Source organism: Panulirus ornatus, chromosome 20 (genome assembly GCF_036320965.1).
Source record: "Panulirus ornatus isolate Po-2019 chromosome 20, ASM3632096v1, whole genome shotgun sequence".
In the NCBI taxonomy this organism is placed as follows: Eukaryota; Metazoa; Arthropoda; class Malacostraca; order Decapoda; family Palinuridae; genus Panulirus; species Panulirus ornatus.
In genome coordinates, this window is record NC_092243.1 from 5,303,153 (window position 1) to 5,320,551 (window position 17,399).

The window sequence follows — 17,399 nt, forward strand, 5'->3', positions numbered from 1 at the left end:
GTGTCTTTCCTAATAACTCCAACCTGGCACAATTTTAAAAGACAGGTTTTTCACTTGCTCCAACAATTTTTCAAATACTTTCCCTTGTCTCTTCTTTTTCACTTTCATAATACACTCTATAAATCAATTAAGGCCAAGCCTTGATGTGGCCTGGCTGAAGCCTCCAACGTTAAAAAAAAAATATTTGAAAATTGTTATCCTTAGTTTCAATGAAAAAACTTTGTATCTATGTAACTTGTGTAATTTATCTCACAATAGCTGAACTATTTATTTGATGTCATGCAAAATATGCCTAAGATTATGTTATCATTATTGTCATTATTATCATTATCATTTACGATTAAGAGTAATGCATTTTTTCCTGGTTCTGATGAAGAATGATACAAGGTAATTTCTGATATAGATATAGCAAGACTTTTTTTTCTATATGATCATATTTCTTTTTCATCACAATAATGGAACCGCCGTCAGTTGTTTATTCCCATCCTCAAAAAACTGGCAGGGATTTTACATTTTATTGAAATAAGAAAATGATATATCCGAACTTCAACTAAATTTTGGTGTGAGTTTGTTTATGTACAATAGAGTGCGAGTTGAAGGGGAAGGGGGTTGGCATGCCCTTGTTAACTTAAAACACCTCCATTTTAAATGGATAAAATACGCTTTAACATGAAAATTATAAAATAATATCATAGCATATTGTAATATATATATATATATATATATATATATATATATATATATATATATATATATATATATATATATATCATACAAACCTCCAACAGCCAGGATCGAGCCCGGGACCCCTGTGCAAGAGGCGGGAATGCTAACCGCTACAATATGGGCCCATAGCCTAGCGGATACATTCCCACCTCTTCCACACGGGTCCCGGGTTTGACCCTGGCTGTTGGAGGTTTGTATGTTCTATGAAGATGGGCGTTTCTCTTCTGCAATGTGTTCGTATACACACACACACACACACATATATATATATATATATATATATATATATATATATATATATATATATATATATATATATATATATATATTCCATACTATTCGCCATTTCCCGCGATAGCGAGGTAGCGTTAAGAACAGAGGACTGGGCCTTTGAGGGAATATCCTCACCTGGCCCTCTTCTCTGTTCCTTCTTTTGGAAAAAAAAAAATCACTCATGTTACTTTGAGATTAAATTGTTTTATGGTTTTGCTAGAGAAGAATGGTCAAAAGATAGCATCGTAATGTTTCAAAATGAAAAATTCCAAATAAGCTGTGATTATCTACGTTCACGAAAAAAATGGCATGGATATCTCAAAAAAAAAAAAAAAAAGAATAAGGTTAAACTAATGATCTGGTGCATATCTTTCCCTATGACATAAACAGCATGAAGGCATTATACAATTACATTATTACATGTTTCACCTATTTCATGGGAGGGGTGATACCCCATCACCCCTAACTTAGGCCCACACCAACATCATCTTCCTTATACCCATCTTACAAGGTGAACTGCGAACACCCGTGCACAAAAACATACAAATTAATTTAAAACTCAAGACAAAAAACAGTCATGTCGTTCATTGTTCGTATGTAGAAAAATATGTGTCAAACCATATCTTATCTAAATGAACAAATAGACTAGGGAATTCAGCTGAGCCCGAGTCATAATTACGACTAGCCTATTACGCATTACTGGACAACATTTCACAACCCGAAGGCAATCTAAAATATCTCATTATATCTACCAAACTGAAAGGACATCAAAAATACTCATGCAACAAACAAAAATATATTATTTACATTAACAATACATGATATGTACAGTTTGGAATGTATGTAGAAGCTGGATCATATCTATATAAAATTTGGGTTGCCTTTCTCGTGTGGTAAATGTGCAGTTAGCTCCTAACAGTAGTCTCGGTGAAGTACGTTCTTTATATACGATTCTGATTAGATCTTGTTAAATTCTTTTCTGTTATGTGTTCTACATTTGACAGGCTACCTCACCCTTAATCCGGAAGCCAACAGCTATCTATAACTCACAAAATTAACTAAGCTGCTTTCGTCAAAAGTTATGTTCCATAATTTATTTCATCAAAACCTATTACACAGTTAGGACAGATGATATCGAAATTCTAACCTAACTTTTACCTCTAACGGTAATATCAATCAAATATACTTTATTCAATGTTAGCATACTTATCTGCAACTTAAGAACTTTTTTTTTTTCCATGTCTCAAGAATGTAGTTATCATTGACCTCCTCTTCTACATTGTATTATGAACACTCGAAGTGACCTCAGGTAACTCTATAACTTTCCACCAATAATTTGTCGCTTCACCGTAACTGAGCAGCGATTACACATGAAACTCTTACTCTCATCTTAAATGTATATTATTCACCTAATTAAGCGGAGGAAGTTTGCGCGTAATCATAAAGTGTCCGGATGCCACATTCCAACACTATATTCCAGCATTTCGTCTCGTTCGCCTTGACACTAAAGCACTCATACTTAAGATGACTTAAGAAACCTGTAAGTTCTCGGTCAACGAAGAAAAAAAAAATTCGCTTTGTTAATACTTGAAAACACTGAAGTTTGAATTCACCAAAGCAGCGATCCTGTTCGCTGTTCTTCTGTAATGTTCTGTTGTCACAGTAGCAATGTCTACTGTTGTCTTCCAACAGTGTGACTAACTAGCTAGCATTTCATAGAAAATAAAACAACTTGTAGAAATTTTTGTAATCCATCTTGACACATCTAAAACCATTCTACGTTAACAGTATTTTAAATATAGAACTCATTCAGTGTTATACGGTATATAAGTTAGCTGCTTACGCCACAAAGTAAACTATAAGACACTCGTTTCTCTCAGGCAATACCCTGTGCACACAATGGCAACAATGGCGCCATCATCTTCCCTTCCCCCCATCATCAGGGGGACGGTTTAGTTTGGTAAACACATACTCAATGGGGGACGATCTGCGAGGCAAGATACCCGAAGACATTTCAATAACGTCCTGCCGAAGTTTTCATGTTAAACATATGTCAACAATTGGAATTATAACGGAAAAATCAGACACTGTTGATACTAAGTAGACTTTTCAATCCTTTGGCACATACAACCTACCTTTATACCCTACGCTTGGAAATGTCTTTTGAAAGAAAGCATTTCATCTCTTGAGAAATCTAACGGTTCTATTAAACTAAAAACTCGAGATGAACCCTTTAAAACCGAAGACAAATGAACATTTAAATTTCAGTTATCAATCCAATATACAATCATCTTCGTGTCATAACAGTTGTCTATGCCTACAAGACATACAAGTTTCAGATGCCACTGAAAATACTGCTTGCACCACTTATATCACAAATTCATTTTTTGTGTGTGTATTTGTACATTGGTGTTTTATATTCATAAAATATTCTTGAAACGTCGTAATCTCTGAGAGAAATGTGTACAGAATATACATCATATATCATTTTACAAATATTAACCTGGAATCAATATAAAAAAAAAAAAAAAGGATCCTGATAAACACGTTTTCTAGGCCTCTTTTATCTGCTTGAAGCCAAAATATGTGAGTGAGGTTCCTCTCACGTCAGCCAGCACGGAGAGCACCGCCAGCAGGAGCGGTAGGGCCATGAGTGGGAAGGACAGGGCCCCGGTAACACCAGCCCGGCTAAAACAGTCGATATTGTGCGGCCCGCAGTACACCCGGTACAAGTCAATTCTGCTGTCGCAACCTTCGTCCGCAACCTGAGGAAGGTATGTACACTCGATAGCGGCTTACTATGTTGAGGAGGATCGGGTTGATTATACATATGTTGTGTTTTTTGTTACATCTTAATTCTAGTAATCCTGTAAATGTGCGATGTTTTTTTTTTTTTATCTTAATTCTATTAATCACGTACATGTTTTTTTTTTTTTTTTTTTTACATCTTAATTCTAGAGATCAAGTAAACTTGTTAAGTTCATTATCTCGAACCGGGTACACAATACTGTCTGAGACTCACTAAATTCACTGTTCGTGTTTGTGGAAAGGTGTGTTCAATTGAGTATAGAGGAGACTTATGTTGCTTCTAAAGGACACATGCAATTCCTAAGGTAATGCATGTAATTCCTAGGGAACAAATGCAATTCCTAAAGGATACATACAATTCTTAGAGGACATACATATTTCCTAAAGGGCACATATAATTCCCAGAAGACACATGTAATTCCTAGGGGATACATGCAATTCTTAAAGGATACATACAATTCCCAGATGTCACATGTAATTCCTAGAGGAAGCATGCAGTTCCCAGGGAACACATGCATTTCCTAGAAGACACACGCAGAGAACACATGCAATCTTGGGGGACACATACAATACCTTGAGGATACATGCCATTCCTACAGGACACACGTCACTCTCAAGAGGTCAAATGCTGCGTCTAGAGGACAAGGCCTTCTCGGAGGATCACAGGTCGCTCTGAGAAGCTGCATTTTGCTCCTGAAGGATACGTGCCACCACTAGAAAAGACACGCGCCTCTCCCACAGGATACATGCCATTCCTAGAGGACATACGAAGCTCCCATAGGACACGTTCCATTTCTAAGGAGACATGCGTCGCTCCCAGGGGACACAGGCCGATATCAAATGACACATGACACTGCTCACCATGTCATTAAGGTTCAATTCATCTTGGAGGTGGCAGCCGCAGGCGTCCACGCTACCGTTGAGCGCCGGGCTGATGGTGAGGTACATGGAGAAGGGCACCTTGTTCAGGCAGAGGTGTTGACACGCGCCCTCCACACTTGTCAGCTCGTCGTGGCCCACCATCACCTGCAGGACCGGACACAGGGTCAATAAGGACGCTAAGGTTGGCACACTCGCCATCAACCGTGCTAAGGTTAGCACTGTCGCCATCAACCGTGCTAAGGTTAGCACAGTCGCCATCAACCGTGCTAAGGTTAGCACAGTCGCCATCAACCGTGCTAAGGCTAGTTAGCAAAGTTTTCGAAAGCTATATGCAAAGGTTCGCAAAGTTTTCGTCAACCAGGCTAATGTAGGCAAAGTTGCTCTTATCTTTTTCTACTGCCATTTACGATAAGAAGTTCAAAATGAGAGGAGAGCGTGGTATCCAACCCGTTCTTCAGAGACAAAACTCACCAAGTTATCAAACTGCTAAAGATGCTAAAACTGCGTTAATCAAATTCATCTGACGGGGTTTAAAGGAACATAACAGTCGTCCTTGTCATAAACTGACGGACGACCAGTTCCCTGAGACATAGTTGCCAAGGGTCGTCGGGGGTCGTCCCACACATTGGAGGGGGGGGGGGGGCTACATCTAACCAATTAATGATACGTAGATAAGGAAGGTACCAGAGTCTTGTGATGGTACAAAAATCCCATTGCTTGTAATCGATACTGGTCAAGGACGTGAACAAACCGTGAGGTTTAACCTTTATAGCACTAACTATGGTTAACCTGGGTCGTTTCTGGTAAACCTGAGTCAACTCTAGTATATTTGGGTTGTTCCACTTGGGTCAATTTTGGTATAACTGGGTCACCTCTACGAAAACTGGGTTAGCTCTGGCAAAAGTGGGTCAACTCGGGAAAAAAAAAAATTGGGTTAACTATGGCACAACCGGGTCAGCTCTGGTAAAACTGAGTTAACTCTGGAAAAAAACTGCGTCAGCTCTAATAAAACCAGGGCAACTCTGGTGCACCTGGATACTCTAATCCTCCACCTCTGTGCTAACAACAGACTATGAACGCTCTTTTAAAACTTCAGAGCCTTTATACGTGACTAGAAAACAAAAAAAAAAAAAAAGTGGTGATTCAGACATCATAAGAGATCAGTCACATACAAAACGTCTAAAAATATACGACACAAAATCCTCCCTGACATGAGATTGATATTCTCCTTACGTCCTCCTGCTGTGAGCTCATTTTCACAGAATAATTCCACTCTCATGGCAGAGAGACCCCCAGCACAAGCGTCTTAGCCAACATGCAAGGGAGAGGGACCGTGCCTCAGACCAGGAGGGGAGTGGAAGGGGTTTCTCCTCTGACCCCGAGCCCGATGCGTCTTCAGAGTTAACATTACTTGCCTTTATTTCCAGTAACACTGTCGCTCCACTTCGTGCCCAGGGTAACAAAGAGGTCCAGACGATGTCTTTGCAATCATACCTTCGATTATCTCATCGAATTTGAGTGTTTTCTTGACAGACATTCTACTCTCTGTTATACTTACATCAGGATTTGTCTCCCAGTCTTCCTTACGTATAAAAATGTTCCTGTGTAGTCTACTTGGAGTTCTCTCATGGCTATTTTCCTGCCGGATGATGAGCCAGAGGGAGCGGTGTGTGAAGACGAACCTTCAGTTCTACTAACTCATCTTCATCTTTGTGGATTATACGTAGATGTTATTACTGTCCTGCAGCAAGATAATCCTGTCATGGACCAACAGGTATTCTGTTATCTGTCCTTCCCAGGTACTGCCATTACTCTCCTCCTGCAGGTAACCTCGTCACAAACCAACAGATCATCTATTACCTGTCCTTCCTTATATTTAAACTATTCTATAAGTAATCCACTTGTTGACAAAGGTGACGTACTCCCAGAATGGCTTAAGGCAATGAAACAATCGCAGCATTATCCCGTTGGAGTTATAATCCACTTATATCGTTAAGAGGTTGAGTTATTGTTAGTAATATATATATATATATATATATATATATATATATATATATATATATATATATATATATATATATATATATATATATCTGGAAACAAAAGTAGAGCAAGATAAAAGTAGATGCGACTATAGAGCGACTGTCTCGTAGTTTATATAGAAATTGCAGCTCGCTTATGTAATGTAGATGTAACACAGCTGCATCTCTATGGAACGACAGCAACACCTCCCACACTAAGAGTGCCCCAGGGAAGAAAAGGAACACCTCCCCCACCAACAGTGTCCCAGGGATCAACAACACCTCCTGCACCGAGAGAACACCAGCAACACCTCCCCACCAAGAGTGCCCTATGAGACACCAACAACACCTCCTCCACCAAGTGTCCCTAGGGAACACCAGCAACACCTCCCCCACCAAGAGTGGCCCTAGGGATCACCAACACTCACCTGCGTAAGGTTGACGAACATAAGCGAGTCCTGAAAACTCTCGTCGGCCGGGATGCAGCCCTGGTACGTCTCCAGCAGCGGCTTCCACCTGCGTGGCGTCTGTATTATCACCGTCATCGGCTCCTCCTCCTCCTCCTCCTCCTCCTCCCTATCCTCCGGCGGGGCCTCCTCCCTTCCTGCGGGTTCGTGAGATATCAGGATTCTTAAAGTCAGAGATAACTGGCTTTATTTACATCTGAAAGATATCAGGACCGTTAAAGTTTTTGAGATATCTGGTTTTATTCATGTCTGTAAGATATCAGGGTTGTTCAGGGCTGCGAGACAACAGATCTGTAGGGCATCAGGGACGTTTAGGTTCGTGTAACAGGAATGCTTAGGTTTGTTTAGGGTCGTTCAGGTCTGATTACTTGATAGGAAGGCTGTTCAGGTGTTAAAATAGCATAGTTGTTCAGATTCACATGATAACTGGGTGTTTAGTTCTGTATAACACCACTGTTGTTAAGGCATGTAAAGACAACAGGGTCGTTCTGGACTACATGGCATCAGGGCTGTGTTCAGGTCAGAGGGATATCAAATTTTAGGTCTGTAGGATATCAAGATTGCTCAGGACTGTTATGAAAAAAAAAAAAAAAAAGGTTTTCAGGTCTTCAAGATAACAGGGTTGTGTAGGTCTGTAAAGTATTAGGGTTGTTCAGGTCTGTAGGAAATCAAGGGTAATCAGGTCTATAAGATTTTCATAGTGAGTCAGTTTTGTAGGCTATCAGGGTTGTTAACGTCAGTGTCATCAATCGAACACGTCTGTAGGATATCAGGGTTATTAGACACCAGAACTTGTCCAGGTCTTTAGTATATCCATGTGGCTCAGTTACGCAAAACATCAAGAGTTAAACTAGGCTATAAAGGTTCTTCAACTTTAGGTCAGGGGTTGCTCAGTTTTGTGAGATATCAGGGATTAAAAGCAGTAACATCTGTCATCATCATCATAATGTGACGAGTGAGCATACACACACACACACACACTACACTTATGACGTCTGATGAAAGGGTAAGCCAATGATCAAATGGCTTGCTGCACGACATTTCAGAACTGTCCGCTAATTTCAAGGCTCGTGGGGAGAGCATTGCTGGCCATTCTATCTAACCAGCGAAATTAAATGAAATCACAAACTTACTTTCGTAATGATCTGTCTGTGGAGATGGAATGATAACAATACCTGTTTTAGATATTGCTATCACACCAGTGAATCATTGTCGACCAAGTTCGTTAAGATCGTGAGAACGATGGACCGACCCTTGAACATTACGGTACGATCCTTGACCACGATGGTACGTCCTTTGGCTTTGATGACCTGGCCTTTGACACGACCCTGAAGGGGTAGTAAGGTCAGAGATCAGGCCATTACACAAAACGGTCGTTCAGTCCCGTGCTCGAGCTTCGAAACGTCGTACTCAAGGGTCGTAGCGTCGTGCTCAGTAGCACGAGTGCTCTCTCTCTCTCTCTCTCTCTCTCTCTCTCTCTCTCTCTCTCTCTCTCTCTCTCTCTCTCTCTCTCTCTCTCTCTACATCATGAAACTGATACTAGCAGCATCTTCCCCTTCGGCAGTTACTTCTTAATTTCAAAATAATCATAAAATCAATATAGAAATATCACTCCGGGTGTTATCAATGATAATCAACTCTCACATACAAAGAATCACTGTGCCCAGTACACCAATGCCTTCATGTAAACAAACCCGTCTCTTGCGACACTGCTAGAGTCAAATAAGCTACTGTAAAACTAATATAAAATGAGTTTCTTACACCAGATTTATACTTTAGACTTACAAGAATATATTTGGCATCAAGAAAATAATAAAAGAATTTCTTAAGCCTTAAGCTACCGTAAGAATAATATAAATTGAGTTACACCAGATTTATACTTTAGACTTACAAGAATATATTTGACATCAAGAAAATAATAAAAGAATTTCTTAAGCCTTAAGAAGACTGGGCAATCTCACTATAGTTTTTTGTCACTAGCTCTAACGACTTACCGCCAGAGGCGCCCTCGCTGTCGTCCGCTACCCATGCCTGCGTGTCGTCCTGCCCGGCTTCCGCGCCCTCCCCGAGCTGGGCGTGGGCCTGGCTAGCCAAACATAGCACCGTCAACACAGCCCACACACCCAACATCTCTCCTAACACAGGACCTGAGCCAGGGATAATATTCGTGTTCACAATGCAACAAAAGGTATACAAATGTTAGAACCTAATTATTAATGATTATCACTGATGATTACATGAGCAACAACAACAACAACAACAACAATAATAATAATAATAATAATAATAATAATAATAATAATAATAACAATAATAATAATTACTGTCATTATTGTTCCACAAAGTGTATTACATCGCTCTAATTTGTGGCGATTCTAAAATGTCAATCTCAGGCATTTTTCATCACTTATTCTAAAACGCTTTAACCCTGTGATATGATAAACATGCTGCGTGCAACTATGTATATATCCTCCACTCTTTCCTGGAAACCCTACATAACACAAAGTCTGCCTCGCAGAAGCTGAGAGAGAGAGAGAGAGAGAGAGAGAGAGAGAGAGAGAGAGAGAGAGAGAGAGAGAGAGAGAGAGAGAGAGAGAGAGAGAGAGAGAGAGAGAGAGTTATAAGTGCCGTAATTGTTCATTTGATCAGTTACTCTCCATAACGAGAGAGTTCTAGCTCGCCCAAGTGTGAGGGTACTGCTTGCACGTCTGGGATGGTTCTTCATCCAACTCTCTCATAGTGCAATACTGCAGTACACAAAGCCTTCCACCACCTTAACCTTCCTGCTATCACCCCTTCTCCAAACTGTCTGTTTCCATCCGCTTTGACGTTGCTTCCCTCTCTGTTCTACAGCTAATACTTCGACTATGCCTCTCATGAGGTGTCTGTCTGCATGTGTCTCATCCACTATGGCTCGGACACGTAACACATCACTGACTGTTGCTTCCCGTAGCTTCTATGTAGAGACCAACCACACCAGGGTTTACCATTAGGATACCTGCCTTTCCCCTGGAATAGCGAAGGTGTGTACCTCTCGTCCTCTCGCCTCTTCATCCAACCTTTCCACTTTTAGTAATCGGGTCCACAGACACCGAAGGAGCTCAGGTTAATCTCCTCGTTCTTTTTTCTCTCGTACTTACATCTCCTTTCACCATAGATGACCATGATTAAGGTAGGATTTTGCCCGAGCCACGCCCAGTGCTTCGAAAGTCAGAGTAAGTCAGTAAAAAACACTGGTTCAAACAGGAAGAAAAAAAAAAGAGAGATAATCACAATGCCTCTCTTGAGAGAGATAGAGAAAGTATAAACACGATTAGGGTTATCAGTTATTATCATCTGTTTCGTTCGCTATTTTTCTATAAAGCTGATAGTTATTTTACATAACTGTATTCTTTATCTACACACACACACACACACACACACACACACACACACACACCTGTATTGCTTCGCAATATCTAGGGTAGAAGTACCCCCTTATTGCCCCCAGATATCCCCCCCAGCAACACGCTGAGGACGAGTGGTGGTAGTGGTGGTGGGTGGGTGGTAGTGGTGAGGAGGGGGGGAAATCTCTATCTTCACACTTGTGGACGACCTCTCGCAATGACCAGGTACGACCCCTGAGTATGAGGGCACTGTGTTTTGGCAAGGACGGCACGACCCTTGGGTATAATTGGCGTGACCTTTGACCATCCTGCACTGGTCATTGCGCCTACAATAGTACGCTGTCACCTACAAACTAATATGCAGTATGACAAATGGCGTATGTAAACATATGGCAAAAGGCGTGCATCAAATGACGCAAGGCAGTATGGCAAGTGGAGTACGCAGCGAGATCTCTATTGACGTCACTGGCACCTGGCTCTGTGTGTGTGTGTGTGTGTGTGTGTGTGTGTGTATGGTAACCCCGCCCCCAGGCACACACACACACACACACATGGCGACCACAGTGTATGCCACAACACGTTATTTCACAATACAGGCGCCACAACAGCTCACTATGACCGCGCGCTGTAAACATCACGTATATATATATATATATATATATATATATATATATATATATATATATATATATATATATATATATATATAACTAACTAACTTGGCAGGTAAGTCTAGTTCACTTTACATTACACTCTCCTGCTGAATGACAAAGTATATCTACCGGTTTTCAATTACTTGATAGATAAAGGTAAGTTGATATGGCTTTTAGGCGAGGCGTTGACACGCACACTCGAACGCACACAGTAATCACTCACTAAATATAGATATATAAAAAATTGTTACCAATGATCACTGTGAAAGACACACTTTCCAAGGTCTTAGAATGAAAAAAAAATAAATAATCTACACTTTTTATCTCTACCTACCTCTTGTCCAGTAATGCTGGGTGTCTAATTAGTCTGCGAGAAGTGACGAGAAGGCAGATTTATTAACCTAGCAAAGTTGAGCCCAGCGGCCGGGATATACCATACTCACCACCCTCAGGTTGCGCGCGTCCGTCAGCGATCGTCAACGGCAGGCGTCTCCGGCGAAGAAGGGCAGCCACGCGAGAATCTATACATCCACGTTCTCTTGAAATACACTTAACTTTCCAACACAACTCCCCATTACCAGTACACAGAGCACTAGGAAATTACGACCTCTCGCGTTGGTTCGTCTCTATCTAATCGCTTATCATCGACCTTATCGCGGGGAGAGATCTAGTTGACGCTTGTTTACAACGATCATCACCAATTAGAAAAAAGAAAAAAAAGGAGTTTGTAAATTAAAAAGGTTATTTATGGTCGGTACACACGCGGGAGGAGGAATGCCGCCGTGGTGTTAGTGCCAGGCGTTATGAGTGAGTGAGGCAACAACACCTGAGCCGCCCGCATGACTCACGTCCGACGTTGAGTCAAGTGGCGGTGCTGCGTCACCAACCCCCTCCCCCTCCACCACCACCACCACCACATGACACCCCTGCTGAATCCACCTCCCTCATTACCCCCTCCTACCTTTTTTCCTCCCCCTCCCCCAATACACACACACACACACGACCTGGAAGTTGTCCATGGCAGTAGATTAACATCGTAATCATCCAAGAATCGTTAGGAATAATATTTATAAATTTATCCAACGCCCTCATGAAATGTTTATATATATAACTATTATGAAATATGGCTAAGGGCAGCCCCGGCCTGGCCAGCCAGCTGGTAACTAGCACCAGCAGACTCAGCGTATCGTGTACGAACCCGGTGAAAAAAAAAAGCCTCTGTTGCCCACGGGCCCCGTGGGCGCGGCGCATATTGCTTCATCCTCGTCGGCCAACGACGGTAAACGTTCATGGCAGAACAATGTATGACGTCAAGGCTGTTTCCTCCTCACAAGATGGTGTACCTTACACGAAAGCATTTCCGCTCCAGAGTAAATGGAGAGTTACCAAATTAATTTATTTATTCTTATGATATTTCCCTACCTTGCTAGTAGTTACACGTGTCCATAAATAGTTATTGAGAAACAAGAGGCGTATCCGGGTGGTGAGACTCATTCAAGAAGAAGGAGGGCGTAGACTCCGCCCACCGACGTATTGATTCCCCGAGCACGTGGACAATCCCCACCCCCGCGCGGGGACACGTGCACTCGCCGCCACGTTGTACTCTAGCAGACCGCGTACCATCTTCGCCTCCCTCGCTGGCCGGTAGGACCACAGCTTTGCTCATAACTAGATAAGAAACACTTGTCAGTCACCCGCGGACACACGCCATAACACCTCCAGCCTCTCTATGAAATAACCAATGAGGAAAGCCGGCCGTAATGACGTCATAGGCGGGTTGCATCTTCGACCAGCTCTGTTATTTCCGCCTTTTGTCATCTACCACGTCAGGATGTCGGGTACAAAGTACACCATTTTGATACAGCCTCTGGTTGTCCAAATATTTCATGGCTCGAGACGAATACCGTAAGAATAAGTAACTTGTAAAGATGTGAGCATCTCTAAATGTGTTCATTGATATTTATTAAAGATGGGAGCATGTCTAAATATGTTGGTTGATATATCAGCCTTCTATCCAGTCTATTGATGAAATCAAATACTTCTTTAGCAATATCATCTGAACATTTGACTAATCAGAACTTCATTTTCAGAAATATTTCGAAACAGGTGGCCTACCAGACCGCTAAGTCTGCTAGTATGGTTACACATAACTAGCGAGACTAGGCATACTGAGTGCTATATCATTTAGTGTTGCTCATGGCATCAACTGACTAATATTGGACATGTATGTGACACGAAGACCAAATGGTGGCCATAAAGTTTTCAATGGAGAAAGAAAACGGGCAAATACGACAACAGGTGAAGAGAATGGTGGAATCGACCATTCCTTGTTTGTCAATAAGGTGGTACCGTGTACCCTAACAAGCCTATTCAGTCGTTAAACGTTCATGAAATAACAAGTATATCTCAATATTATGCAGAAGAGTTCTACTTTTGAGGAGAAGGAACAACAAAAGCCCGACGTTTTCAACAAAAATAACAAAAGGTACGATTTCATCGAACTCATCTTTGCTTTCAGGTTAAAGCTGACACGCCTAACACGACATATATTCTCGAGAACGCTGCAGGTGTTGAAGATTATAAGACGCTTAAAGCCGAGTGCTGACGACAGCTGAGGTTAATAGTGCGTTACTGCCGGGAAAGGTTAAAGGTGTCTGGGGTAAAAAAAAAAAGGGGGGCGGGGGGGGGGGGGTCATTCTGCCCAAGAACGACCCTACAAGCTGGCTGGCTATGTACCCTGGTCCTCGGGAGGGGTCGTCCACAACCGTAGCCGATCTACCTGGGGTCGTTCTACCTACGCAGAAGTAATGTAACACAAGCTCACCCGCTAGTTCCCATGTTTAGGGTGTATGTATAGAAAATCGTCTAACTTTTCTTATTTAAAAACTGCCGATGATGAAAGCGCCATGAATAGAGGTCCAGGAGGCCATCATGTGACCAGAATAACCATGGCCTAAGATGGTATGACCCTTAGGCACGACGGTACGGCTCTTGGGCACGACTACAACCCTTGAGCACGACCGTACGAGACAGTGCGACCCACGAGCACGACGGAAAGACCCTTAAGTAAAACGGTAAGAAATGTGAGCACGACGGTACGACCCTTGAGCAAGACAACGACCCCTAAGCACGACGGTACGAACCCTTGATGAAGACGATAGTACCCATCATCACTGGGAACCACGTCAGTCATCTTCCTCTTGTACTGTTAGTGATCAATTTACTGAGATCATTTAACATGCGTGATATATATATATATATATATATATATATATATATATATATATATATATATATATATATATATATATATATATATATATATCCCCTGACTACAGGCATCACTTTGCATTTACATGTATTCTACACCAGTTCATTTGCCATCATTTTATACCACACCCTCAGCTTGTCTAAATCAATTTGAAACTAAACTCAGTTTCCCCACCATTAGGCTTTATTTCTCCCCCCCCCCCCCACAATGTCGTTTATCTGGGAAATTAGGAACATTCTTCTCGTAATTATCAACATTGATAATGAAAGGAGTGGGTGTTACTTGGACTCAGCCTGCTCAAGGCTGCACCGTAGGTGCAAAGTCGCATTTGGTGAGGCTGTATCACTGGCAGTAACAGTGTCGTCAAAGAACTTCGCATTCCGAAGGTATCTACGTTGCCCTGCTAATGGAAGGAGCGCAGCCGTGGGCTACAGTAGATCCTTTTGGAAGGGTACTAGGTAACATGAGGACTCCTTCCCAGATATTGGTTCTATGGTATTTGTAAACATGTAAATAAATAAGATGATTGCGTTTAATAATTCTACCTTTTTTCATGATAATAATAATTTTATTCATTACATCCACTTTTATTTTCTTGCCTCTTGGTCGTAATAATAATGCTAATGATAATAATCATCATAATTGAGCTGCATAACCTGAATTCAAAGGCTGAAAATATTGGCAGAAATTACACCCAGTAGAGAGAACGAGGCTAAACCAAGAGACAGTATTTGCTTTAGTGTTGAGACAACAGTCTACTGATTATTGATGTTAACAGTGGGTGGAATGGCGCTGTTCTTATAACGATCTGCACAGCCTCACTGCGAATAAGTTGCCGAACTGCAACTCGGGGACGAAGGATCTCTGGTGACAAGAGGTGACGGAGGCGAGAATGTAAGAAAGGTCAGTTAAGGGAGAGGCGCAGAGGAGGAGGAGGTTAGATCTTTCGTCCAGAGTGACATCAAGAAGCTTGGCGGAGTGAACCAGCTGGAGGGGAGGAGGGCCTAGTGGGACGCGGCTGTAGGCGAGGTTGACGTGCATGATCACGGTGTGGGTCATGAGGGTGGTGTAGCTGACGGTGGTCCAGCACTGAGGGCTTTCCTGGATGCGCTACACAAAGGTACAGATGGAAGTGCTGGACTCCCATCCAACAGACGCATCTATGAATGGCATTGATTTATCAGGATGAGGAAACACAAGGGCTCCCCCTCCTCCTCCCCTTCCCCTGACCATCTTGTCCTGTGGGACGCCACACGTGAGGGGGGGGGGGGAAGGAAGGTGGAAATGGTTCACTACCCCCACCCCATTCCCCTCCCCTTCCCTCGGAAGTGTACACATCTTGACGTAGTCATGGTCGCAGACTTCCCCGCAGCTCAGAGGTTAGCGGCCGTGTTGGTAACAGTATTATGGGTAACCATACCGGCAGGTGGGCGGAATCAGATGGGTGAACGTGTAAGGGGATGATGGCCTGAGCCGTAACTGACCCCGAGCGTGCTGGGAATGGTAACACCACCCACCATAGCTGGCCCAACAACACACGACACCCCCTGGTTTGGCCCACCAACATACGAACCCTTGGCTGGCTCACCAACATTACCTCTCCCCCCCAACACACACACACACACACACACACACACCTCCAGCTCCAACTGCTGCGTTCAGGTATGTAGTCAGGAGCCAGCTGAAATTCTACCACTTCTCACCTCTCTCTCTCTCTCTCTGAACCCAAACAATCTGTACCTCTCCTCCACCCCCCCCCCCCCACAACCCCAACCCACCACCGGTCCCCAGCTTTCACCTCCCTCCTGTACCCTGCATAACAGACAATCTCCCCCCCCCCCCCACGTGTAGCCTCACCACACAACCTCATGACGAATACAATATCCCAAAGACGACCCTCCACATCCACAATGCCATCATCATACAAAAAAAAGATGACACCGTACACTAATGACTCAAGTACCCTGCACGCAGACGCTTACAAAACGTTGATTTCATGACCTACGACCCTGTGGTTTCTGGGCGTTACAAATGACAGGTAGAGAGGGGGATGTGAGCCAATGAGGCCATTTCTCTGTCTGCTCCCGGCGCTACCCAACTGACGGAGGAAAAGGCAAACGAAAGAAAAAATGTATCTATTCATTTGTGGATTATGAAGTTTAACCTGTAGAAGAAATTTAATTGCAATCATTGAAATTGGTACAAATATCCAATGCTGATATGCAAAAGGCTGGATTTTTCAGTTACACGTGAATGAGACACCAGCCAGGTGCCATATCTCGGAAACACGAATTCATTATGGTTCCAAACCTTCCAACCAAGAAAATGTAAACATTTCGATGATTGCAACAGCTTTTATACAGAAAGGCAATCCACACATGCAATATATATATATATATATATATATATATATATATAAAGCGGGGAGGGATATGAAATACGGGGAAGATGTGGCATAAAAGTCACAACCAGTTATCGATATGTAACCTGTATTAAATAAGCTATGCCCTACAGTTGAAATAAAAGTAATCGCACAAAATATCGTTTACCTTACTTGTATAATAGTTTTAGACGTGATATATCTTTAACAGCGATATCTATACCAGTTATTCACATTAAGATCGGCCTCAGTGCATTATATGCCGAGAAAGATTCACAGCATCAATCACGATCGGTGAAGATCCGCGAAAAAAAAAAAATGCTGATCGCGACTATATATATATATATATATATATATATATATATATATATATATATATATATATATATATATAGTCATCTCGCCCGATTCAAATTTCTGAAAAGTGCAGATGCCTCTCTTGACATTTAGCAACTTATTATTACTTTAAATGAAAAAAAAATCATAAAATTTTAGCTTTCCCAGATTCTAAATAAGACGGAAGAACAATGAA

At 42.1% G+C, this 17,399-nt stretch overlaps 1 protein-coding gene across 3 annotated transcripts; it reads right to left on the reverse strand.

Moving 5' to 3' along the window:
• Positions 1-1,781: 1,781 nt before the first annotated feature.
• On the reverse strand, positions 1,782-12,776 carry LOC139755881 (uncharacterized). Of its 3 annotated transcripts, XM_071674570.1 has the most exons (6): positions 11,660-12,036; positions 10,180-10,378; positions 9,172-9,324; positions 7,139-7,314; positions 4,669-4,833; positions 1,782-3,764 (listed from the first exon to the last, which is right to left on the reverse strand). In XM_071674570.1, the coding sequence occupies exons 2-6, from the start codon at positions 10,229-10,231 to the stop codon at positions 3,552-3,554; spliced, it is 759 nt and encodes a 252-aa protein (XP_071530671.1). In that variant the 5' UTR covers positions 10,232-10,378; positions 11,660-12,036; the 3' UTR covers positions 1,782-3,551. The 3 variants fall into 3 exon arrangements, with proteins under 3 accessions (XP_071530671.1, XP_071530673.1, XP_071530672.1); XM_071674572.1 differs by lacking the exons at positions 10,180-10,378; positions 11,660-12,036 and adding an exon at positions 12,639-12,776; XM_071674571.1 differs by lacking the exon at positions 10,180-10,378 and having other exon boundaries at positions 11,660-12,033.
• Positions 12,777-17,399: the final 4,623 nt, after the last annotated feature.